The sequence below is a fragment of the Boleophthalmus pectinirostris genome, unplaced genomic scaffold, assembly GCF_026225935.1.
Source record: "Boleophthalmus pectinirostris isolate CB_2022bp ecotype Guang Dong unplaced genomic scaffold, ASM2622593v1 HiC_scaffold_17, whole genome shotgun sequence".
Taxonomy (NCBI): Eukaryota; Metazoa; Chordata; class Actinopteri; order Gobiiformes; family Gobiidae; genus Boleophthalmus; species Boleophthalmus pectinirostris.
The window spans coordinates 33,366,093-33,391,023 of record NW_026571115.1 but is presented as its reverse complement, the minus strand read 5'-3'; the positions used below and the strand labels follow the sequence as shown (position 1 = coordinate 33,391,023).

The 24,931-nt window shown below is 42.0% G+C and overlaps 1 protein-coding gene across 1 annotated transcript in view; it reads left to right on the top strand.

Moving 5' to 3' along the window:
• Nucleotides 1-24,931, top strand: part of LOC110168961 (carbonic anhydrase-related protein 10-like) — a 108,194-nt gene that overhangs the window by 63,871 nt on the left and 19,392 nt on the right. The window contains exons 4-6 of the mRNA XM_055152553.1: nucleotides 7,500-7,595; nucleotides 10,755-10,827; nucleotides 13,349-13,503. Coding sequence (XP_055008528.1) covers nucleotides 7,500-7,595; nucleotides 10,755-10,827; nucleotides 13,349-13,503 — 324 coding nt within the window. The remainder of the gene's footprint in view (nucleotides 1-7,499; nucleotides 7,596-10,754; nucleotides 10,828-13,348; nucleotides 13,504-24,931) is intronic.

Sequence of the window (24,931 nt, the reverse complement as noted above, 5' to 3'; positions counted from 1 at the left end):
GCCAGCGGCAAAGTTACACAGTGCAATCTTTCAATTTACAGAGACTGAAATATGAACTGCTCAACGAAAACCAAGAGCCCCATGTATATAAGTCATGTTTGGAGACGCCCGAAATAAAAGATGAGCGGCTTTTGCACCGACATAAGAAGCTTTAGTTCTTTAAGGCGACGTTCAGACGGCAGGGTTTAATGCTCAATCTGGATTTTTTTTGTGATTTTTTTTGCGAGGTCGTTTACATTTCCACTTAAATGTGACTTTTATGTGAACTTTAAACGCCCCAAAAGTGTCCCACCTGAGCACTGGAGATCACGACGACGTCACACAGCAAACGTGCTCAGTGTTTACAGAAGTCGCCTAAACGCTGGGCTTGTCTCACCAAGTACGGTCCAGTTCTTCATAAAATGTACAGGTTACACGTCCACGGCCGCTTCGTTTGTTTGAGTCTTTTGCCTCCTTGTATTTGGCTCGCAGGCTCTTTATTTTTTGTTGACATTGGAGCCAGGGGATCAGCTCTTCCAAGTCCGAGGCCATGGCTCTCGACCGGAAAAAGGTGGCTTGCCCTCTCCGGGTGGGTGGGGAGTCCCTGCCTCAAGTGGAGGAGGGAGTCAAGTGGAGTATCTCGGGGTCTTGTTCTCGAGTGAGGGGAGGATGGAGCGTGAGATTGACAGGCGGATCGGTGCAGCGTCGGCAGTGATGCGGTCGCTGTATCGGACCGTTGTGGTGAAGAGGAGCTGAGCTGAAAGGCAAAGCTCTCGATTTACCGTCAGTCTTCGTTCCTCCCCTCACCTATGGTCATGAGCTCTGGGTAATGATCGAAAGGACGATATCGCCGATACAAGCACTCGAAATAGGTTTCCTTCGCAGGGTGTCTGGGTGCTCCCTTAGACATCAGGTGAGGAGCTCAGAGTAGAGCCGCTGCTCCTCCACGTCGAGAGGAGCAGCTGAGGTAGCGCGGACATCTGTTCTGATGCCTCCTGGGTGTCTTCCTCGGGAGGTGTTCCGGGCATGTCCCACTGAAAAGAGGCCCAGAGGAAGACCCAGGACGCACTGGAGGGACTGGCTGGCCTGGGAACGCCTTGGGGTCCCCCTGGAGGAGCTAGAGGAAGTGTCTGGGGTGAAGGAAGTCTGGGAGTCCCTGCTTAAACTGCTCTCCCCTGCGACCCAGCCCCAGATAAGAAGAAGACAATGGATGGATGGATTGGAGCCATGACCGGCATTTCTTTGGCAATCGTTTTAAGAAAAGACTCCTCCAGTTTGGCCTGAATACAGCGATCCACACAAATATTAATAAACTAACCTTACCTAAGATAACCTCACTTTCCCTCCATTGACGAGACTCCAAGCCTGACGTGTAGGTGGGATGAATGCGACCTGTCTGTTCAGACTGAAGTCGCATGTCAAAAGATCGGATAAGTATCGGTTTTAGGACCACATATCCAAGTGTCCTGGGTCACATTTGAAAAAATCAGATCTGTGTCGTTCAGACTGTCATTAAAAGATCAGATACAGGAACATAGAAGCCAAAAAAATCAGATTTGGGTCACTTCAGGCTGCAGTCTGAACGTAGCCTAAAACTCGTCATTTTTAACTCTCATCAAAAACATTCCTTTTTAGATATCGTCCATGCATGTTTGAGTAATTTAGTGATCTCTCCTGGGAGCTACTCATACTCTCCTCACACGACAATTCTCCAAAAAAATTACAAAATACAAGCATTATCAAAACAGTAAAGTAGAAGTAGAAGTAACACGGTGATCTAAATATGGTATGTGTTGGCAGTTAATACGCCATAGTGCAATAGTGCAATACTACGGAAGCCAAGAAGGGTCACAACAAACCCAAACGCCGCAACAAATACAAATCCGACAACACAACAAAAAGTCACAACGGAAATGACCGCGGGACTCTATTTTAATGCAAACGCCACAACAAATACAAATCCGACAACACAACAAAAATGCAAAAAAAACCCCGCAACACATTAAAAAGCCACAACACATCAAAAAGCCACAACGGAAGTGACCGCGGGACTCTATTTTCCGACGGACCGATCAAGCGGCAAGTGAAGAAGAAGAACTACAATGTGAAACGAATAATGATAAAACAATAAATTACTTTTACTTACGAACTTCTACGTTCCTTTACTTTTCACGTTGTAGTTCTGCTTCTTCGCTTGCCGCTTGATCGGTCTGTCGGAAAATAGAGTCCCGCGGTCACTTCTGTTGTGCCTTTTTACTGTGTTTAATTTGTTGCGGCTTTTTAATGTGTTGCGGCTTTTTAATGTGTTGTGGCTTTTTAATGTGTTGTGGCTTTTTGATGTGTTGTTTCTTTTTAATGGGTTGTTTCTTTTTAATGTGTTGCGTCTTTTTAATGTGTTGTGGCTTTTTAATGTGTTGTTTCTTTTTAATGTGTTGTTTCTTTTTAATGTGTTGCGTCTTTTTAATGTGTTGTGGCTTTTTAATGTGTTGTGGCTTTTTAATGTGTTGCGGCTTTTTAATGTGTTGCGGCTTTTTAATGTGCTGTGGCTTTTTGATGTGTTGTGGCTTTTTTATGTGTTGTTTCTTTTTAATGTGTTGTGTCTTTTTAATGTGTTGTGGCTTTTTGATGTGTTGTGGCTTTTTTATGTGTTGTTTCTTTTTAATGTGTTGTGGCTTTTTAATGTGTTGTGGCTTTTTGATGTGTTGTGGCTTTTTAATGTGCTGTGGCTTTTTGATGTGTTGTGGCTTTTTTATGTGTTGTTTCTTTTTAATGTGTTGTGGCTTTTTAATGTGTTGTGGCTTTTTAATATGTTGCGGCTTTTTATGTGTTGTGGCTTTTTAATGTGTTGTGGCTTTTTAATGTGTTGTGGCTTTTTGATGTGTTGTGGCTTTTTAATGTGTTGTTTCTTTTTAATGTGTTGTGGCTTTTTAATATGTTGCGGCATTTGCGTTTGTGTTGTGGCGTTTGTATTTGTTGCGGCGTTTGCATTAAAATAGAGTCCCGCAATCATTTCCGTTGTGGCTTTTTTTGGTGTGTTGTTGCATTTGTATTTGTTGCTGCGTTTGCGTTTGTTGCGACCCCTCTCGGCTTCCGTACAATACACCCTCTTTAATGAGTTTGTCGATTTTTCTGACAACCATTTCCTGCAGAACCGTCCGCCTCCTCGGCCTCTCCAGCTCCTCCTCTTCACCGCCTGCGCCGAAACCAAAGCATATCCAGTATTTTCCTTTATAAACCCATCACCTCACGTCTCACGGTTTGTTTTTACCTTTCACAAACCCTCCGCGTCTTCTGTAGTTTGCGTTCCTTCGTCTGTCTGTCCTGGTTGGAGTGTTCGGTGATTGATGGCTATAACCTTTTTGAATCTCAGGACTTAATTAAAGCGCATGTGGCAGGTTTTTATGCTTTTCTTATTATTACTTTGATTGGTGGGAGAATACCCGTGACAGTTTGTGCAAGAAAAAGTTGAAGAATTGCCGGGAGTAGAGCTGTGTTCTAATAAGGGATCGCTTTATTTATGACATTAAAATGCAAGGACGTATTACGCACAAGGAACACATTTTTCTGAAAGTTTAAAGCGGGAGTGCAGTGCATAAATTAACATCTTGGAGCTTTCTACCGTGTTATAACTTCGTTCCCTCATCAGTAACATGCCTGAAGAGGTTGTAGATGTCACCCATGCATGTCTGAGTAATGTAGCGATCTCTCCAAGGCTCTGTTTAAACCCTCCTTACAGTTAGTTCTCTGTAAATATACAAAAACGTGATACAATAAAATACATTACAACTTCAGCAAAAAGTTGGAGTGTTAAAATTAACTCTTATAGAATAAATTTTAACATTTTCTCAGGGTTTATATGCGTCCAATTAGTTTTTATGCAAATGCAAATATCCAAAGCTCCTGTTTAACCCCACGAAATCAAGAGTTATATGAATATTTTGAGAGTAAACAGATAACACTTTGCAGGGTTATCCTGATTTAGCTAAACAACACACAAAGGTATTTTATTTTTACACTTTATTTTAGTTAATTTAAGTTGAAATTATGTACAAAACTGGTTCAAACTGATCTTCTCTTGCGGGAGTTTGAAGTGGGGGGGGGGGAGGAGCCAAATTAACACTAAGGCCCCGTCCACACTAGTTCATATTCAAGTCGTTTTCATTGTGGATGCAGTGTTCGTCCAAACTAATCTGATGGAAAACGGCTCCAGAGATACGTTGATACTAGTTGTGTCCTTACTGGACCATGTCACTGTGACTCTAGCGCAGGCATGTCCAAACTATGGCCAGTGGACCAAATGCGGCCCTCAGACATGTTTTTCTTGGCCCTCAGGCTTCCAGGTGAATTGGCCCAAATGACAGTCCAATGAGATTCATTTGGTCTTCCGATATTCTATGTTATTAGGTTCTTTTTTTCAGACCTAGAGTGTTATTTCATACGTGACAGTTTCGACTGCTCACTAGCGTCTTCCTCAGAGTCACGCGATGTTGCTGTGACGTGGTTTTGGCGCTGTCTTCCTACCGGTGGAGGCAGGACGACAGCGCCATCTGCAGTCCGACTTCCTCAGGACAGCATCCCAGGTGTGTGAGAGTAAAAAAGCCCCCTCGTCCCGGTTTACAGAAACCAACAAAACCTGTTTAAATCAGCTGATCAGACACGTCACATGACCACTCTGAGGAAGACGCTAGTGAGCAGTCTAAACTGTCAGGTATGAAATAACACTCTAGGTCTGAAAAAAAGAACCTAATAACATGGCCCAAATGACCTTGCATCAATTAAAAATTAACTTTTTACTGCAAGTTTTTTTTAAATTCTACCTTGATAAAGCTAATATTTATATTTAGTGTGTGGTTTTAAGCGTGAATAAAGACTGATGGCTCATTCTAACGTGTTAAACATGCACATATTTCAATTATTCACTGTACTGAGCACCAGTCTACGGCCCTCGATCGGCCCTCTGCTTTGTCTGTGTTTAGATTTGTGGCCCTTGATGAAAAAAGTTTGGACACCCCTGCTCTAGCGCCTTCCTGATTCGCTGGGTTTCAAATGGAGGTTTGTAGTCACACACATCTGATTCCCTGTAACAGTTATGGAGTTCGCAAACTTCCGAAACCATTTTTCCGCTGTTAGGACGTCCAACAACCACACAATTACGATGTCCGAATCCCATAACTAAAATATGACAATATCAGAACCAGAAACAAAAGCGATATGGTTCGAAAGATCGGCTTTGACAATAGACGCATCCCACTGGGAAATCAAACATGGCGGTTTGATGCTCACTTTTTCGTAGCATCCTTCCCAGTTTGCATTGCGCGATGACCGGAAGTCCAAAATTCAGGATGCATGTATTGACACTGTTTCTGGATTGATGTTAAAGATGTTCTACAAAAGATGTTGGCTGTTGACCTCTCGTTGGACCCAATGATCTTTTTGCTAGATACATTTCTTGATGGTCTCTCTCATGATCATTGATTTCTGCTGCATTTTCTTCTGATAACCGCAAGAAAAATGATCACGATCTACTGAAACCCGAGACACCGACCGTTGATCAGTGGATATCAAAAATCAAGCTTATAAAATGGAACTGTTTACGGCTCAACTACAGCTAAAAATGTCCAAATAAATTAATAAATAAAATACAAGTAAATATATAAATTATGTGAGGGCTCAGGCTCAGGACACTGTTGATGTGAATTGATTTGTGGCAATAAAAGTAAAAAAAAATAAAAAATCAATTCAGACATATTTAGAATTTTTTTGATTTTTTTTTCTTACACCTTTACTAATAATTAAAGTGTAATGCTCCCCTCATTAATCAAGAGTTTTCAGTCCTCAACTCATGACTATTTATCGATCTTTGCGTCTTGTTTACAGTTAATATTTTACTTGTTACGTCTGCTGCTCATGTCCAACCACGAAATACAATCACGAAGCTGTAACATTTTTAACAAAATCTGAAGTAAAATCCAGAATTAGTTCATTGTAAACAGTTTGCAGTGGTCCAGAGTTATTCCTCACTTACCTTGTGCTTTCAGAGCGTCTTCATTTTTCATGGTGATACTAACCGCAGCGAGCATGTTATGATTAGATGCAGACAGAGCGCACCGAACTCAAGAGCTGCTTATATAAGACCGGGACAAGACTAATTTTGCTCAAATCTCACACTGTACATGTAAATGAACAAAGTTAAGAAAGACAGGAAGTGAGTATGGGCGCACTTCCAGCTCCATCGACTCTGGTTCCAGTTGACTTTACATTTCATTTTGGTCTTAAAATGTTCGTATTGACCCGCTGTACACAACCTGTATTTTTTATTTATTTTTTGTTATTTTGTCCAAATTTTGTTATTTTGTTTAGTGTGATAGCCTGTTATACTTTGCGCTCTCATATATCATTGATCAGAGGAAACTTCGGCCACAGAGGATAGCAGACAGTGGAAAAATGCCCTAACTGAGAGCCATGGTGACTTGATAGTTGTTGAGATTTAGAACATCGAAGAAAAGCGAGAGATGCGCCTGGGTAGATTATCACAACTCTCAAAAAAAAAAAGAAGAAAATATGACATGGTGGAATACCTTTCCATTCCATTCCATTTTCTTCCGCTTATCCGGGGTCGGGTCACGGGTGCAGCAGTCAGAGAAGGGCCTCCCAGACTTCCCTCTCCACACACACTTCCTCCAGCTCCTCTGGGGGGATCCCGAGATGTTCCCAGGCAAGTCGAAAGACATAGTCCCTCCAGTGTGTCCTAGGTCTTCCCCAGGGCCTCCTCCCGGTGGGACATGCCCGGAACACCTCCCAAGGGCAGCGTCCAGGAGGCATCCGGAACAAATGCCCGACCCACCTCAACTGGCTCCTCTCAACGTGGAGGAGCAACGGCTCTACTCCAAGCTCCTCCTGTGTGACTGAGCTCCTCACCCTATCTCTAAGGGAGCGCCCAGCCACCCTGCGAAGGAAACTCATTTCGAGCGCTTGTATCCACGATCTCGTCCTTTCGATCATTACCCAGAGCTCATGACCAGAGGTGAGAGTAGGAACGAAGACTGACCGGTAAATCGAGAGCTTTGCCTTTCGGCTCAGCTCCTCTTCACCACAACGGTCCGATACAGCGACCGCATCACTGCAGACGCTGCACCGATCCACCTGTCAATCTCACGCTCCATCCTCCCCTCACTCGAGAACAAGACCCAGAGATACTTGAACTCCTCCACTTGAGGCAGGGACTCTCCACCCACCTGGAATGGAATGACGTGTCGGAATAGCGATACTAAAAAGTGTCGAAAACCAGCACGTCTAAATAGAGACATGTCGTAATGAAGGGATGTTGGAAAAGGCGGAGAACCCCATATGGAACTTGTCTCCTTGTGAGCTTCATGTGACTGGAGCTAAACGCTACAGGTGGTGACACACTCCCCTTAGTCCACTTCTTTGCACAGTCTATGGTTCAAATGCACGGGGGGGAAAAATCAGATAAAGGCCTTTTCAGTTTGTTTTAAATATTCCGATGTTTGTGTTTCCAGGTGCAGCTGATCCACTACAACCAGGACCTGTACGCCAACTACACGGAAGCAGCCAAGAGCCCCCACGGCATCGCAGTCGTCTCCCTCTTTGTCAAGGTCCAAACCTCTGACTGTTTTTATACACTGTAGACATGCATGCATCATACATACTAGGCAGTCTGTATGAGGCTCTAGTGCAGGAGTGTCAAACTCATTTTGGTCCGGGGGCCGTATCCAACCTACTTTGATCCCAAAGGGGCCGGATCAGAAAACTCATGTCATATAAACCCTAAAAATAACAATAAGTTCAAATATTTCTGCAGAGAAACACAAATCTATTACAGAAATCTTTTTTTAATTGATGAACTCTTTCTTTTACAAAATATTATAATATTGTGAACAACCTGAAACTTTAAGAAAAATACAATTTCAACACAAAGTTTTAACATGAACTTGTATGCAAATAGGAATAAGTCAATTTTTCTTGGAAAATCCTGCACTCAACGTCCACTTTTCTCATTTTTAACATTTTGTTGATGAGGGTGTCACAGTCAACAGTCAAAACAATCGTCCTTTAAGATCGTTTGGAAAGAGACAAGTCTTCATTTGTGCTGCTCTGGTGGGAGGGGCCACGTACAGAGACGCTGGAGACGCTGCTGTGATAAACACCACAGAAAATTAACAAGATTTTAATAGAAAATATAATTAAAATATTTTAGTAGAAAATCAGCCGAGGGCCAGATTAAAGGACTTGGAGGGCCGGATCCAGCCCCCGGGCCTCATGTTTGACACCCCTGCTCTAATGTAATGTCGTTGTTATTTTATATGACAATGACAATAAAGAAATTGAATTAAATTAAAACTGAAATGAACGACTAGCATTAGAGAACTACTGAGCAAAACTAACAGTATTCCATGCTACAGATTGGCTCACATTTGAACAGCACAAATCTTTCTATCTGTGCAAATCTGACATCATGAAATCGATTTTTTAAATTTTAATTGTCGTATCAGTCTGAGTGAACAAGTTACTTATGTTTTATTCATGACCATAACGTAAATTTTTAGAAATAGAAATGGAATAGAAAACCATTATCTTGAAGTTCCACAAACTTATAGCTCGGCGCTTCCAGACGTTGTAAAAAAGGTCTATAGGTGCGCCTCTCCGCAGATCTGAACTGTAACGTTGCCTAGTGCTGTAACCTGCTGATCTTCCTCGCGATAGACGGGTGTGATTTATACCGTGGAACATTCTAGACCAAGCAACAGCATTTTTCCGCTCCACTAGAAACGTTACGCAGTGCACCTTTAAAGCTTGTGATGTTATTTTTTGAAAACGAACAATTCAAAGCGGTAAATTTATGCAAATATTTAGTTTTTGCTAAGAGCATTTGGCATTGTTTCTCTTCAAATGACTCTTTCTCTCGCCTAATTAATAGACTAATCTGAATACACAATCTTAATGCAGTTTTGAAACATTATTATGAGACGTTGGTTAAATCATGGCCAAATAAACTAAATCAATTCAAAAATAATTTTGTAGTTTAATTAATGTAACGCAATTTACCGCTAGAAATTCTGAATAATTTGAACATCCTGTTGTTCTGAAACTTGAGTAAAGTGAAGGGCACTGAGTTGTGAGTTGGGAATTCTCCACCACGGCTCCTGCCCGTTTGGAGTTGGATGGTGCAGGATGGAATGAAGGAAGGCTAAAGGGGGAGCGAGGGAGGAGAGGTGTGAAGGACTAAAGGGTGAGGAGGGTCTGGAGAACGAAAGGGGAGAGTGAGGACGAGGTGGGGCGAGATCTTGAAGACTAAACGGGAGAGTGAGGGGGTTGAAGGGGTGAGATCTGGTGTATTAAAGGGGAGTGAGAAGGGGGGAGATCAGGAGGACTAAAGGAGAGAGTGGGGGGGTCTGGAGGACTGAAGGGGGGAGTGAGGGGGGATGAAGGGGTGGGGTCTGGAGGACTAAAGGGAAAAGTGAGGGGGGAGTAGAGGTGAGATCTTGAGGATTAAAGGGAAGAGTGAGGGGGGAAGGAGGGTGGAGTCTGGAGGACTAAAGGGAAGAGTGGGGGGTTAGAGGTGAGATCTAAAGGACTAAAGGGGAGAGTGAGGGGGGTCTGGAGGACTAAAGAGGAGAGAGACGGGGCGGTCTGGAGAGCTAAAAGGCAGAGTGAGGGGGATGGAGGGGTGGGGTCTGTAGGACTAAAGGGGAAAGTGAGGGGGGAGTAGAGGTGAGATCTTGAGGATTAAAGGGAAAAGTGAGGGGGGAAGGAGGGGTGGAGTCTGGAGGACTAAAGGGGAGAGTGAGGGGGGTCTGGAGGACTAAAGGGGAGAGAGAGGGGGCGGTCTAAAGGGCTAAAGGGCAGAGTGAGAGGGGGTGGAGGGGCGGGGTCTGGAGGACTAAAGGGAAAAGTCAGGGGGAGTAGAGGTGAGATCTTGATGATTAAAGGGAAGAGTGAGGGCGGATGGAGTCTGGAGGACTAAAGGGAAGAGTGAGGATGGACAAGGTCTGGAGGACTAAAGGGGAGAGTGAGGGGGGATTATAGTTGAGATCTGGAGGACTGAAGGGGAGAGTGAGGGGGATGGAGGGGTGGAGTCTGGAGGACTACAGGGGAAAGTTAATTAATTAATGAGTTAATAGCCGTAGCTGCCCTGGAGCAGACTGACGGAATCAAGGCTGCCAATCTGCACCATCTGCCCCTCCAACCACCACCAACACTTACGCACACTCCACTTTCATACGAGGCAATGTGGCTGAAGTGTCTTGCATGATGGGGAAGGGTTTTTAAAATAATAATTTCTGTCAGTTTCGGTGTTTTCTTTCCTGTCCATCTATTCCTGGTCTGTCTCACCAATAGAAGTGGGCGATATTGACTAAAACGAATATTATACTATATTTCTAGAACCATATTTTTCAGACAATATTTTAACAAAGCTTCAGGACTGTGGTCAAATGTGCCTGTAAATTGGCTCGTGTTCAAGTAGCCTGTCGTACAAAATGTGAATGGACCATCAAATTAACCACAAAAGGTCAGAGACGTTACTTTATAGTTTCCGAGATTATACTTTACATTTTAGAGTCTTTTAGATCATTTTTAATACTTTTAATTATACATGATATACTTCTTATTCAAATTTTGCACATCTCCAGAACAGTTATTGCAATATTATCCACTGTTCCGTCTCTATCTCCGTCTTTCCGTCTCGCACTTGGCAGCTCTACAACACACACTGATGCAGATTTGACGGGGCTTTTCTTCTGTTTGTGCTGCAGCTGTCGGAGAACTCCAACACGTTCCTGAATCGCATGCTCAACAGGGACACCATCACCAGGATCAACTACAAACGTGAGCCTCACACACACACACACACACACGTACAGTACTCTCGATTTACGCTCGTTTCTTTATTTTATTATGCATAAATTCATAAATAAAATATACCGAGAAACAAGAATCTCCTTCTGAAGAAATCATTAATATTGGAAGGTAATGAAGAGTTGAATACGTTTTGATGTGTACACCTCGGCATGTACGAGCAAGTTGTGTCGGTGTGAAGGCGTTCCACCGTAGCAGCAGAAACGATACGCCTCTTCAGACTCTCCATCTCTTCTTCTTTCTCACTGCTGGGAGATTCATTAAAGCGTATTATAATTTTTGGTTCATGAAAGCAGGAAGTGAGTGGCTGATATTGAAATGAAATTAACCATTTACTAAATATGTTACTTGAACGTGTAAAACATTTTAGATAAAGAAATATAATGAAATGCACTTTACACAATGTTTTTTTTTTTATATTATATTTTAAAGTAAGTCAGACCTGTTCCCGGTGCATGTTGGACTCCGCCAGGGCTGCCCTTTGTTACCGGTTCTGTTTATTGTATTTATGGACAGAATTTCTTGGTCAGGAGCCGAAGGAGGTCCAGTTTGGGGACTATAGATTATGTGTCCTGAGAGAAAATTGATGTATGGATTTTGAAGTATATTTTACACTTAAATATACTTTTTTGAGCTTTTAACCGTGTCATACTAGCCTGATTCATCAGCCAGTTTCACTTTGTAGAAACCGTCTGACCTTGCAGTATTAGGATTTGTTTGCTCGACGGTAGGCGGGTACTTTTTTTATTTAACCAGTCGCTGATATTTGGTCGTGATGTATGTAATGTAACGTAACGGGGCTAACTGGTATATTAAGCTTTTCCCAAATCCCATAGGAAGAAGGGCAATAACGTCTTTCCCCTTGATACAATTCACCAAACATTGTCTTTATTCCAGCTTTAAATCATTGATCTCGAGAATTGTTGCCAACACAGAATGTTTGGGTTTTTTTTGCGAAACGTCTAGTGTATTCTGATTCCTGACCTAGTCGCTGGAGAGAAATGAAATTGAGTGGAGGCACTAGGTGGTGTGAGCCTGGCTAGTAGGGCGCTCCCTTAGAGATAGGGTGAGGAGCTCAGTCACACAGGAGGAGCTCGGAGTATAGCCGCTGCTCCTCCACGTCGAGAGGAGCAGCTAAAGTGGCTCAGGCATCTGTTCTGATGCCTCCTGGACGCCTCCCTCGGGAGGTGTTCCGGACATGTCCCACCGTAACGAGGCCCTGGGGAAAACCCAGGAGGGACTATATCTCTAGACTGGTCTGGGAACGACTCAGGATCCCCATGGAGGAGCTGAAGGAAGTGTCTGGGATGAAGGAAGTCTTGGAGTCTCTGCTTAGGCTGCGTTCAGACTGCAGCCTGAAGTGACCCAAATCCGATTTTTTGGCTTCTATGTGACCTGTATCCGATCTTTTAATGACAGTCTGAACGGCACAGATCCGATTTTTTCAAATGTGACCCAGGACACTTGGATATGTGCTCCTGAAACCGATACATATCTGATCTTTTGACATGCGACTTCAGTCTGAACGGCCAAAGCGCATCCATCCGACCTACACGTCATTAACAAGCGACAAACTTCACTATTCTGTGCTGAAGCAGGCGGAAACCGGAACTGTAAAATCTCCAGGTGCTCAATGCTCGCGACCATATTTGGACAACTTCCGTAAACACACACACGCTCGCTGCGGTTGACGCATGGGGTTGACGTCGTCGTGTCTCCAGTGCACATGCGGGACACTTTCGGGCCGTTTACCGTTCACACTGAAGTCACAGACAAGTCGCATTTAATTGGAAATGTGAACGACCTCGCAAAAACATCGGATTTCACAAAAAAATCTGAATTGAGCGTTAAGCCCTGCAGTCTGAACGTAGCCTTAGACTGATGCCCCTGCGACCCGACCCTGAATAAGCAGAAGAAAATGGATGGATAAATATTTAGTTGAAAGTATAAAACATTTTTATTTTAGATAAAGAAATATAAAGAAATGCACTTTATACAATGTTTTATTTTTAATATTATATTTTAAAATATATTTTACAGTTAAATGTACTTTTTTTTTTAGCTTTTAAATGCATCATACTCATCAACTACATGCCTATATTTAGTATTTTGCTTCAGTCTTGCTTGTTTCATGAGTCCATTCATCCGAAGTCGTCTTCTCTGAGCGCTCAAAAAAGCTCCATTTGCATTTTTCATGGATTGTTACATCACAGGTAAAAATCTGAACTTCTCCTGCACAGTTTTGAAGCCCATAAACCATCTCTAAGTTTGTTTTGTGGACAAAGTGTGGCTCTATTAGCTCAGCATTCACGGGGCCTAATGGATTCATTTGTTTCTTCTGTCAGTGTTGCTCACAGCACAGGGAGCTCTTACAAATTACCTTCTCCACGGTGTCCTGAAGCATGTTTAAAACAGAATTAAAGCCACAAGAATGTATAATACGTGTTTTTTTAAGTAACATACAATAAATAACATAAGTGTTTGTGTGCAGATGATGCGTTCTTACTGATGGGTCTGAACATCGCGGAGCTGTACCCGGACACCACCCGCTACATCACCTACGAGGGCTCCATCACCGTCCCCCCCTGCTACGAGACGGCCACCTGGATCCTCATCAACAAGCCCATCTACGTCACACAGATGCAGGTACGAGACTACAGCACTGCATGACGTAACGCGAATGACGTCACCTCTGGTCCATTTGAAGCGTTCACTGACAGTATATTATTTTGCCTTTAGTTCTGATGCCAATTATACGATCTAATTAATGATGCTCTATGGATAAGGTGAACAAATTTTACCCGGGACAGTCCCAGTTTTGAGTCCTGTGTCCCCTGTCCCAGCAGATTTATACAAAACCACTGATTTGTCCCAGCCTGATTCGTTTGCTCAATGGTAGGTGCGTACTTTTTTATTTAACCAATCGCTGCTATTTGCAGTGTTGGGAAGGTGACTTTTAAAATGTATTCCCCTACAGATTACAGATTACACACCCCAAAATGTAGTTTGTAACGTAATCCATTAAATTACTTAAAGTGAGTAATGTAATCTGAATACTTTGGATTACTTGATATTGTCGTGCTTTTTAAAATGACATGAATGTACCAACCACATCCTGAAAATTCTTGTTTGTTCTCTTCAAATTGTCTGTTGAGCCTAAATCTCCATGAATAAGCAACTGTTTACTGTAAAGAAGCAAAGACGAGGATCTTAACATAAGATGTTTTGTTTTATCTGCTAAAAGACAGTAACAAGCTCAGTCTTTACTTAAACATATTCAAAAAAATATTATTGATAGAGAAATTATTTCTATATGAGATCACTGCTGCCTTAAATTATGTCCACCTACTGTTAGTGTCATATTGTTTAGACCTGGTTTAGACCTGGTTTTAGTCCTAGTTTAGTCTTAGTTTAATCCTGCTTTAGTCCTGCTATAGTTCTGCTTTTAGACCTGGTTTAGTCCTGGTTTAGCCCAAAATGTGAAAACAGGAAAATACCTCCATGTAATCCATTTATTTCAACAAAGTAACTGTAATCCAATTACCACTCACTGAAACAGTAACTGTAACTGAATACAGTTACTCATAATTTGTACTCTGATTACGTAATCCCGGTACATGTAATCTGTTACTCCCCGACACTGGCTATTTGGTTGTGACGTATGTAATGCGCCAAATCCCGTAGGAAGAAGGGCAACAACGTCTTTGATAAAAATTCACCAAACATTCTCTTTGTTCCTGCTTTAAATCCTTGATCTCGGGAATCGTTGCCAACACAGAACGGATGGTAGAGCCCTGCACTCCCTGCAAACTAAATATGAGTGTAAAGTAAAATATACAAATGAATAATGTTGGATAATTTGTGCTGGATATTTTATTTGGCCTTAATAAAAAACATTTTAAGCAGCCTAAACTTGCACATGTGGTCTAATCTCGCGCACACTTTCAGCTTCTTCGTGTTTAATAGAGCTCAAGAAAGCGAATGTCCCCATCTTGCGGGATTTGCAGGCAGGAGTAGGACTGAAAATTACAATTCATTGCGGGAGCGGGACTGAAAATTCGATCTCACACAGACCTCTAAAGTATGTTTTCGTCTACATCCATCTCAAGGCTTTGTTTACTGTTGTGCTGTTCCACAAAAGGGACACAGACAGACGCTTGAGTTTGACGTCAGGGCTTCACTGCTCTTCACTGATTGGCCGGTGTGCAGGCTACAACTTCCAGGGTTCTTGCAAAACGTCTAGTGCAGGGGTGTCAAACTCATTTTGGTCCTGGGGCCGTATTCAACCTACTTTGATCCCAAAGGGGCCGGATCAGAAAACTCATGTATATATATAAACCCCAAAAATAACAATAAGTTCAAATATTTGTGTAGAGAAACACAAATCTATTACAGAAATCTTTTTTAATTGATGAACTCTTTCTTTTACAAAATATTATAATATTATGAACAACCTGAAACTTTAAGAAAAATGTAATTTCAACACAAAGTTTTAAAATGAAATTGTTTGCAAATAGGAATAAGTCAATTTTTCTTGTAAAATCCTGCACTCGGCTCCACTTTTCTCATGTTGGACATTTTTCTGATGAGGGTGTCACGGTCAACAGTCAAAACGATCGTCCTTTAAGAGCGTTTGGAAAGAGACAAGTCTTCATTTGTGCTGCTCTGGTCTGGTGGGGCCACGTACAGAGACGCTGGAGACGCTGCTGTGATAAACACCACAGAAAATTAACAAGATTTTAATAAGAAAATATAATTAAAATATTTTAGTAGAAAATCAGCCAAGGGCCAGATTAAAGGTCTTGGAGGGCCGGATCCTGCCCACGGGCCATATGTTTGACACCCCTGGTCTACATCCATCTCGACGCTTTGTTTACTGTTGTGCTGTTCCACAAAGGACACAGACAAACGCTTGAGTTTGACGTCATGGCTTCACAGCTCTTCACTGACTGACCAGTGTGTGGTCTACAACTTCCAGGGTTTTTGCAAACCGTCTAGTACATTCTGATTCCTGACCTAGTCGCTGGAGAGAAATAAAATTGAGCGGAGGCAATAGATTTGTCCAAGTTTTATACAAGAAATGTTCCACGTGTCCCTACACTGAAAACCCAAAAATTCAAACTAATTAAATAGATTAAGTTGTGCATACTCAAAGTTTTAGAAATAGTCCTACTAACTTAATTATGTCAAATATGCTCTTCTTTTTGAGTAATTTTAACTTATTATTTATTTATTTATTTTTTATTAAAGGGATGGGAAGAGATCTTAATTCTAAGTTTGTAGCTCATCTATGTTTTTGAATTAAGTAATTAAACGCTGGGAATGATAAAGTCCTGTTATTTCTATTGTTTCAAATAGAAATGATTTTAAAATAAACTTAATTTATATAGTACATGCTAAAATACCATACAATTTCAAAGCGCTTCACCAAATAAATACTAAAATAAATTGCATTCACACAACAGAATAATTTGATTGAGGCAAACGACAAAAGGTCTGAAATATATATATATATATAAAATTATGAGCCGTATTAACTGTAAATATGTGACTTTTAAGTTCATCTACTTAAAATAATTAAGGCAATCGATTGATTCAATTATTTTAAGTTCTGGTAACTTATTTGGGTTTACAGTGTATTTTTGACCAATTTGATCTAAACCAGGTCTAAACCGGGACTAAATTTAAGATTAAATTTAAGACTACATCAGGTCTAAAACAGAACTATCACACTTATTGATTAATCTGATCCTCACCAACAGTAAAGAGGAGCATAAATTCTCATTTGTTTTGCCCAAAATACAGAAATCCGTGTTTGAGAATGACCATAAACCAAAAAATAAATAAAAAATGCAGCGACAGAAGCTCCTCAGATAATGACACAATGTTCCTCGCTCTTTTCACGATTTTATTTCTACCAACCGTGAAAATCTGGTCCCCCTTTCTATGGAACTTATCTGTTTCCACGGCGACACGCGGACGAGATCACCCGGCCGCGTTACAGGTCCGTTCTGCGTCGAGGCGAACCTGCTCAGAATAAGAAAGCGTGTTTTTTTTAAATGAGTTTGCAACCTGCTTTACAGTCTCTCTGCGCCGTTTGGACTTTTACTACCGGTTAGTCAGAGCAACCGCGACTGCAGCTTTATTTGGGCCGAAGCCAGCGGCAAAGCGCATAAACAAACCAAAACAAACATGGCCACGCCTGCACGCACAAACGGTCCCATTTGAATATCTTGGAAGTACGTGCAGAGGGAAGTGTTTCGTGGACAGTGCTTTTCTCTCAACTGGGTTTAATAAAAGTTTCTCTGCTGAAACTTCACCTCAATCAACTTGGAGTAATTGCCTTTTTCCCGATCACACGAGAGCGGCCCGAAGATTGATAATGTCTAAAACTCTATTCAGAGCGCCGCACTTATCAATCTGACTTCTGCCAGGTGAGGGGGATATATTACCGAGCAGAAAAGCGACACAGTGCGCCTTTAGTCCAGGGGTAAAAGACTGTTGGTGCGTATTTTCTTCTGGGTGGTGCTGCGAGTTTATTCTCAGCTGTGGCAATCCCATAAGACTTTGCCAAAAATATGAATGCGTGTATTCATTACATCGCCGCCGTTGTATTAGAAGTGTGTAAGTGGCTTGTCCTTATCAAACAAAAGCGAGTCTTTTCCACAGCGGGTGAGCGGTGAGCCGTGACACAACAGAGAGGCGCGGGATTAAACATGAGCCCGCCGCCGTACACCAGCCCCTCCGCGTGTTCACGAGACGGATACAATGACCTACAAGCGCTCGCGATCACTTTCTCCGGGATTTGCGGAGGGATTCGGCTGAACGCGAGAGCTCTGTTTGAGTCGGGCGTTTAGTTGGGAAGGACAGAAAGCGGCTTCTCTGTGGATAAACATTTCAGTCGTGAAGGACGAATGCGATTGGCTGAACTCAGATCTCAACAAGTAAAGTTATAAGTGTGAGAGGAGAGTGATGGATGAATGAAAATATCTGGAATACGACACTGAACTTCCTTCGCGTTTACATTTATTTAAAAGCAGGTGTTTTAATTAGCGCCATGGGTGGAGTAGGGCCTGTTGTTATTGTTCAGCAGTGCGAAGCTTTTTGTTCACCCCAAAGCGTAGGGTGCACTTGACATCGTGCACTTCGTGTATTTTCCGCACTATTAGTCGCTCTGGATTATAAGGCGCACTGTCATTAAATGGTCTGTTTTCGAACTTTTTTCACAAATAAACCTCACTGGACTTTAAAGGTTGTATAGAGGATTTTCCAAGGAACGAGAAATCCAGCGACTGTTTGTCCTTTTTCAAATGTTGCGCATGCGTGAAACCACCCCCCCTCCCCTACAGCTCCTACGTAGAAACACCTCCTCCCTCCCCCTCCTTACACCAGAAAGTACTCATCGCTGCACATGACTTGTAAACAACTAACTACAGTGTTGGTTAGGCAAGGTGGAGAAGTGGGGAGGGGGTGCGCGGAGATTTTGGGCGCGGAAAGAAGTGATGAGCAGGGAGAAGAGCGGATCGGGCAGCGAGGAGAGGAGCAGGAAAGGGGTGCAGAGAAGAGTGCGCGGAGATTCCGTGCGAATGAAGCTACTACTACAACACGCAGCAGCAAGCGGACTCTTTCTTTGCATTGAAAATTACGTTTTCAGACATAGGATATCGCATTCGTGTCCTGAAAAACGTTTGTCTAGCTCTTGGAAATAAAGTACGTTTTCATAATAAGCAGAAGTTTCCTGTCCAGGAGTAATTTGTGGACCAATGCGTCAGTCTTTAGACCCTGCGTCTGCTTCAGTCGCGCCATCGCTGGAATGAATCTTCCAAGAATCACCTTAGTTTGGCTTTGCTGCTTTTCCCCTTGTCTTCTTCTTTCAGCGACCTCAAAAAACTGACTTTCTTTTGCGGCGAACTGCTCCTGGATTCTTGTCTGCCATTGCAACAAACTTTGTGCGAACTGCGAGGAAGATATAGGTCTAAGAACCGTTGCGTTGGTGGAGTAAACAGCGTCTGTGCGTCTTGCGTCTGTGGACTGCGTGACAGTCGTACGTAAACCACGTACCGGCGGCGCGCAGGCAAGTCAGTTACGCTAGAAACGTAGGGAGATTGATTGACAGCCTGTCAGCTCACAGATAACGAGGCAGTGTCATTATCTATTGGCAAATGTTTAGCCCCACCACGTCCAGAGTTGATGAATTTTTATTCCCTTTTTTTTGGTCATCATAATTACAAGTCTACTGCACCTCTATAATGCTATCATTGACAATTTGAAACAAAAAAAAATCCTCCACACAACCTTTAAAGGAAACACAACAGTGTGATGGGTGAGTGGTTTTGTTTGTTTGTGGTGTTCACGGTGACTCTGGGCTATGTTCAGTTGTGGCGTGTAGGGAGGGTGTCGTGTCTAGAAGCGGCACGTTGCACTCGCTTTTTCGGTTCGTTCCTCCGTTCCGTTCCTCGTCGGCGTGGAGTGATGAGTGTGTTTGTGGGTGTTTTTCGCTGCGTGTGTGTTTGTGTGTTCTGCGGGTGGTGCGGCTTTGTAGTTTACTGAAGTCGTACTGGGACACCCGAGTGGATTCGTGTATGGGGCGCTCTGGATTGTGGGGCGCACGGTCGTTTGTTGATGGGGTTGGAGGCTTTTGAACGCGCCCTATAGCCTGAAAACATGGTACTAATGAAGGAACTTATCACCATATTTGGAAATGCAGGGTATTATTCTGAAAATTCCAGATCAACTGAACAAGGTTTCCACATGTTTAAAGACGGGATATTATGCAGAAACACTTTATTGAGCTTTTCCACCATGTTCAAACATTGTGCCTTCGTTAAAAACATGTCTGAAGAGGTTTTAGACGTCATCGCTGCGTGTTTGTTTCATTAACGATCTCTCCCAGGCTCTACTCAAACCCACACAACAATTCTTCATAAATATACAAAAAAAGGACACAGGATGTTTTTGTTTTGTTGCGAATGTTGCATTTTCACAACAATAAAACACAGTGATGTAAATATGTTATGTGTAAACTCCATATGGCAGGTTTTCATGTTTTTCTGGTGGGATTTTATCTGCAGTAAATATTTATCAGCGTTAGAAGCAGCAGCTGTGGAGAAAAACAGTTGAAAAGAAAAGTGTAAAAGAAAATGCATAAGTAGTGTTGGGGAGTAACAGATTACATGTACAGGAGTTATGTAATCAGAGTACAAATTATGAGTAACTGTATTCAGTTACAGTTACTGTTTCAGTGAGTGGTAATTGGATTACAGTTACTTTGTTGAAAGAAATGGATTACACAGAGGGATTTTCCTGTTTTCACATTTTGGGCTAAACCAGGACTAAACCAGGACTAAACCAGGACTAAACCAGGACTAAAACCAGGACTAAACAGGACTAAACCAGGTCTAAACCAGGACTAAACCAGGTATAAACCAGGACTAAACCAGATATAAACCAGGACTAAACCAAGACTAAACCAGGACTAAAACCAGGTCTAAACCAGGACTAAACCAGATATAAACCAGGACTAAACCAGGATTAAAACCAGGACTAAACCAAGACTAAACCCAGGAATAAACCAGACTAAAACCAGGACTAAACCAGAATAAACCCAGGACTAAACCAGGACTAAAACCAGGACTAAACCAGGACTAAACCAAGACTAAACCCAGGACTAAACCAAGACTAAACCCAGGACTAAACCAGATCTAAACCAGGACTAAACCAGGACTAATCCAGGACTAAACCAAGACTAAAACCAGGACTAAACCAAGGACTAAACCAGGACTGAACCAGGACTAAACCAGATCTAAACCAGATCTAAAACTAGGACTAAACCTGGACTAAACCAGATCTAAACCAGGACTAAAATCAGGTCTAAACCAGGACTAAACCTGGACTAAACCAGATCTAAACCAGGACTAAAACCAGGTCTAAACCAGGACTAAACCAGATCTAAACCAGGACTAAACCAGGACTAAACCAGATCTAAAACCAGGACTAAAACAGGATTTAACAGGACTAAATCCTGCTGTGTGGACGTGTCTCCTCTTCTTCTATCAATAATATTTTTAATTTGGTTCAGTAAAGTCTGGGCTTTTTATTTTCTTTTATCGGATAAAACATCTTATGTTACGATTTCCTCGTCTTTGCTTCTCTACATTAAACCACATAATCCAAAGTATTCAGATTACGTTACTTATTTTAAGTAATTTAATGGATTCCATTACAAACTACATTTTGGGGCATGTAATCTGTAATCTGTAGGGGATTACATTTTAAAAGTCACCTTCCCAACACTGTAGTAGGAGAGTTCTAAAACAAAATACTTCTAGTTATGTCAGCAACTCTGAAATTCCATCTAAAACTATTTAAATGCAAGGAACACGTTTTTCTGGGAGTTTAAACATCCACTTTTGACAGGTTTTGACCCTTGTTAACCTGATTGTAATTTACTTTCTACTGAAAAAAAAAACAAAAAAACGCAACTGCTGTCTCTCTGCAACTGCTGCTGTCAGACTCCTCATTATTTTGGTCTTAAAATGTTCGTATTAACTCGCTCTGCATGAACCCGGTGTTTTTATTTCGCTATTTTGTCTGTAAATCAAGATATGAACATTAATAACAGGCCGACGCAGTGCTTTGCTTTCCCCAAGGTTTCTCCTACTATCGTTAGAAATAGGTTGATTGACGGCCTTAGCACTAATCGCCCGCCACTTGTCAAACCAACTTTGCGGGCGGGAAGGGGCGTGTGTCACTCGGATTTCCAAAAATGGACCCTGATTACAGATGAGCGTCATTTGGTGGCAAGTGAACGCTGGAAACACTCAGGAAATAGCAAAAAAAATCATCACACACCTCGAGAAAAGTTGTACATTTAGGCTACGTTTATATGATGACGGTCTGAACGGAAAACGCAAAACTGGCGCCGCGTCTTCACTTTTTATTCCGCGTTTAGACGAGCGAAATCTGTCCACAAAACTGCGCTATTAATCCAGTTTGAAGCGTTCTTTAAAAGTAAAAAAGTGAGAGTGGTTCTTCATGTGTGTCTGTTTGCATCCACGCAGCGCACGGATCGAGGTGAAGCTGCAGATTTGCGATAGTGATTCTACTTCCTCTGAACTTTATCGCCAATCTGTCATGCTTTAAAATCATGTATCTGAAGTTTTGCACCACATATCACAAATAATAACACAGTTTTGACTTGTATCTAAGACTACGTTCAGACTGCAGCCTGAAGTGACCCAAATCCGATTTTTTGGCCCCTATGCTTCCTGTATCTGATCTTTTAATGACAGTCTGAACGACACAGATCCGATTTTTTCAAATGTGACCCAGGACACTTGGATATGTGCTCCTGAAACCGATACATATCTGATCTTTTGACATGTGACTTCAGTCTGAACGGCCAAAGTGCATTCATCCGACCTACACGTTATCAACAAGCCACAAACGTCACTATTCTGCGCTGAAGTAGGCGAAAATTGTTAATGAACTCCGTGTCACTGAAGCGAAGCACATCACCACTCACCACTCTTGGCTCCGTCTCCACATCCACACGTTCCTTTCAACGGACGTCGCTGCCGCTGCCCCACAAAACACCACGGCCAAAAACCTCGTCCTTCTCCTTCTCAATCTCCTCCTTAAAACAAGTAAGTTGTTCATGTTCTGGCTCCGGTACGAGAGGAACTTTAAAATCTCCAGGTGCTCAATGCTCGCGTCCATGTTTTGGACAACTTCCGTAAACACAGAGCACGCTCGCTGCGGTTGACGTCGTCGTGTCTCCAGTGTCACATGCGGGACACTTTCGGGCCATTTAATGTTCACACTGGAGTCACATACAAGTCACATTTAACTGGAAATGTGAACGACCTCGCAAAAACATTGGATTTCACAAAAAAATCGGAATTGGGCATTAAGCCCTGCAGTCTGAACGCAGCCTAAATTAAAAGTGCAGTGCTCTGATCTTTTGACCACTTAAAGTTATATTTACAGTGAAACTAATCACTGTATCACCGTATCGGAAACGATTTACGTCCAGACACGTCATTTCTGTGTCCGCAAGCCTTCCCTATCCACGCAGCTTTGAGCATATTTGTTTACGTTTTACAGAAACAAAACTTAAAACCACATGGCTCATTTGCATAAACTAAGAGCTCAAAAAACGGTTTGTTCCTTGTGCGCTGACACGGTTCAGCTTCTGTCGGACTTAAAATGGACACGACTCAGTGGAATATGAGTGTTTTTTCTGTGACAGAGGGGTGTTCTGCTGATGGTGAGTCTGTTCTGTGCGAGTAGTTCTATCTCTGCTGCTTCCCGTTTGTCTCTGGTTTGTTTAAACTGTTTTCTGCAAAAGCGTCACACTGACCGATGTCACGAAACCCAGCGAATCAGGAAGGCGTGAGTCACAGTGACGTGGTCCAATAAGGACACAACTAGAGCTCCTACGTCAGAGTATCAGCGATCTGTACTCAGATGAATTCGTGGGAGCTGCCGGGACCAGATCGTTCCGTCTCTGGAGCCGTTTTCCATTTTCGGATTAGTGTGAATGAACACTGCATCTGCAACGAAAACGACTCAAATACGTACTAGTGTGGATGAGACGTAACAGTCTCAAAGCGAGTGGTTTAACTGTGGTCTGCAGACAGATCCCACTGCAGTCTTTGCGATCAGAGATTTTAAGTCTCATAAGATTCTCCTTTTAGATTTTACCCTTTTTGTTGCACGTTTAAATCTTAAGACCGAAAAATCCTGTAGTGTGTGGCGGCCTTTCTTTATACAGTCTATTACAAGGGTATCCAACCTTTTTTCATTTTCCTAAGCTCCTTTTCAAAACAAAAATTCCAGAGAGCTACGCATTTTAGCGGTTGCAAGAAAGTGTGAAAATATAAGAGCCACAGTAATCCTTAGACCAGTCCTGTTAGATGCCTATAAAACATAAACCATTATTCATTTATTGGTACTCAGAGTTAGGCATCAAAATGATACATTTACGCACAATACGGATGATTCAGAAATCTCTTGGCGAGTTATTTGGAAGGGGGTGGAGAGCGACTGTTGCTCCCAGGTCTGTGGTCAAACTGTATATTGAATGTGTCCAACCAAGAAGAGAAATTGTAAACCACCAAAGTTAAAAAGTGGAAAAAACTAGGCAAGGATATTAGTCAAATCTGAAATATAATAATGGTAAGTAAGTTTTAGTGAAAGGAGGAAGTCTAATCTGTCATGCGCACGTTAATGATGACATCTCTGACCCGATCGCGCAGTAAATCCGTCTTTCAGACACACAGACACATGCTCGCAGTTTTGAACCATCATTTTTCTCTCCACGATCGGTACCCGAATGCCCGAGCTCTTTTAAAGTGACACAGTGAAAGTGTACGTAATGGATCAAAGTCAATTCTGTGCACACAAAACGCCGCTGTTGTAAAGTGAAATCGGTCGACCAAACTTTTTATTAGCCACTAAATATTTGATTGGAAAGAAAAAGAGGTACTAGACAGCATGGAAAAGAGGTCTCCAGACAGCACGGGGAGCAGTGTGTGGAGCTGAGGGAGTGATATGGGAGTTTATACAGCTTTTTTACAACCAAATATGCACTTACTTACCTGTTTGTTTCTTTCCTATCAATAGGGCTGCACCGTAAATCTTAAAAAATATCAATATTGCAATATTGTGCTGTTAAATATGGAAGCCAGTTTCCGCCAGTAAATAAAAACTGAAAGCCTCAGAGAAAGTCATAATTACGATTTGTAAAGTCTCTTTTTTAACTCCATAATTACAAGTTTTAAAGCCAAAATTATAGTTTTAAAGTCATAATTATAGTTTTGAAATTATAATGACAAGATTAAAAGTCATTATTACAAGTTTTAAAGTCATATTTGCGAGTTTTAAAGTTACAATTATGAGTTTTAAAGTCATAATTACGAGTTTTAAAGACATAATTATGAGTTTTAAAATCATTATTACGAGATTAAAAGTCACAATTACAAGTTTTAAAGACATAATTAAGAGTTTAAAAGTCATAATTAGGAGCTTTCAAAGTTGATTCTGAACCTACTCCTGCCATGCAAGCACGTGG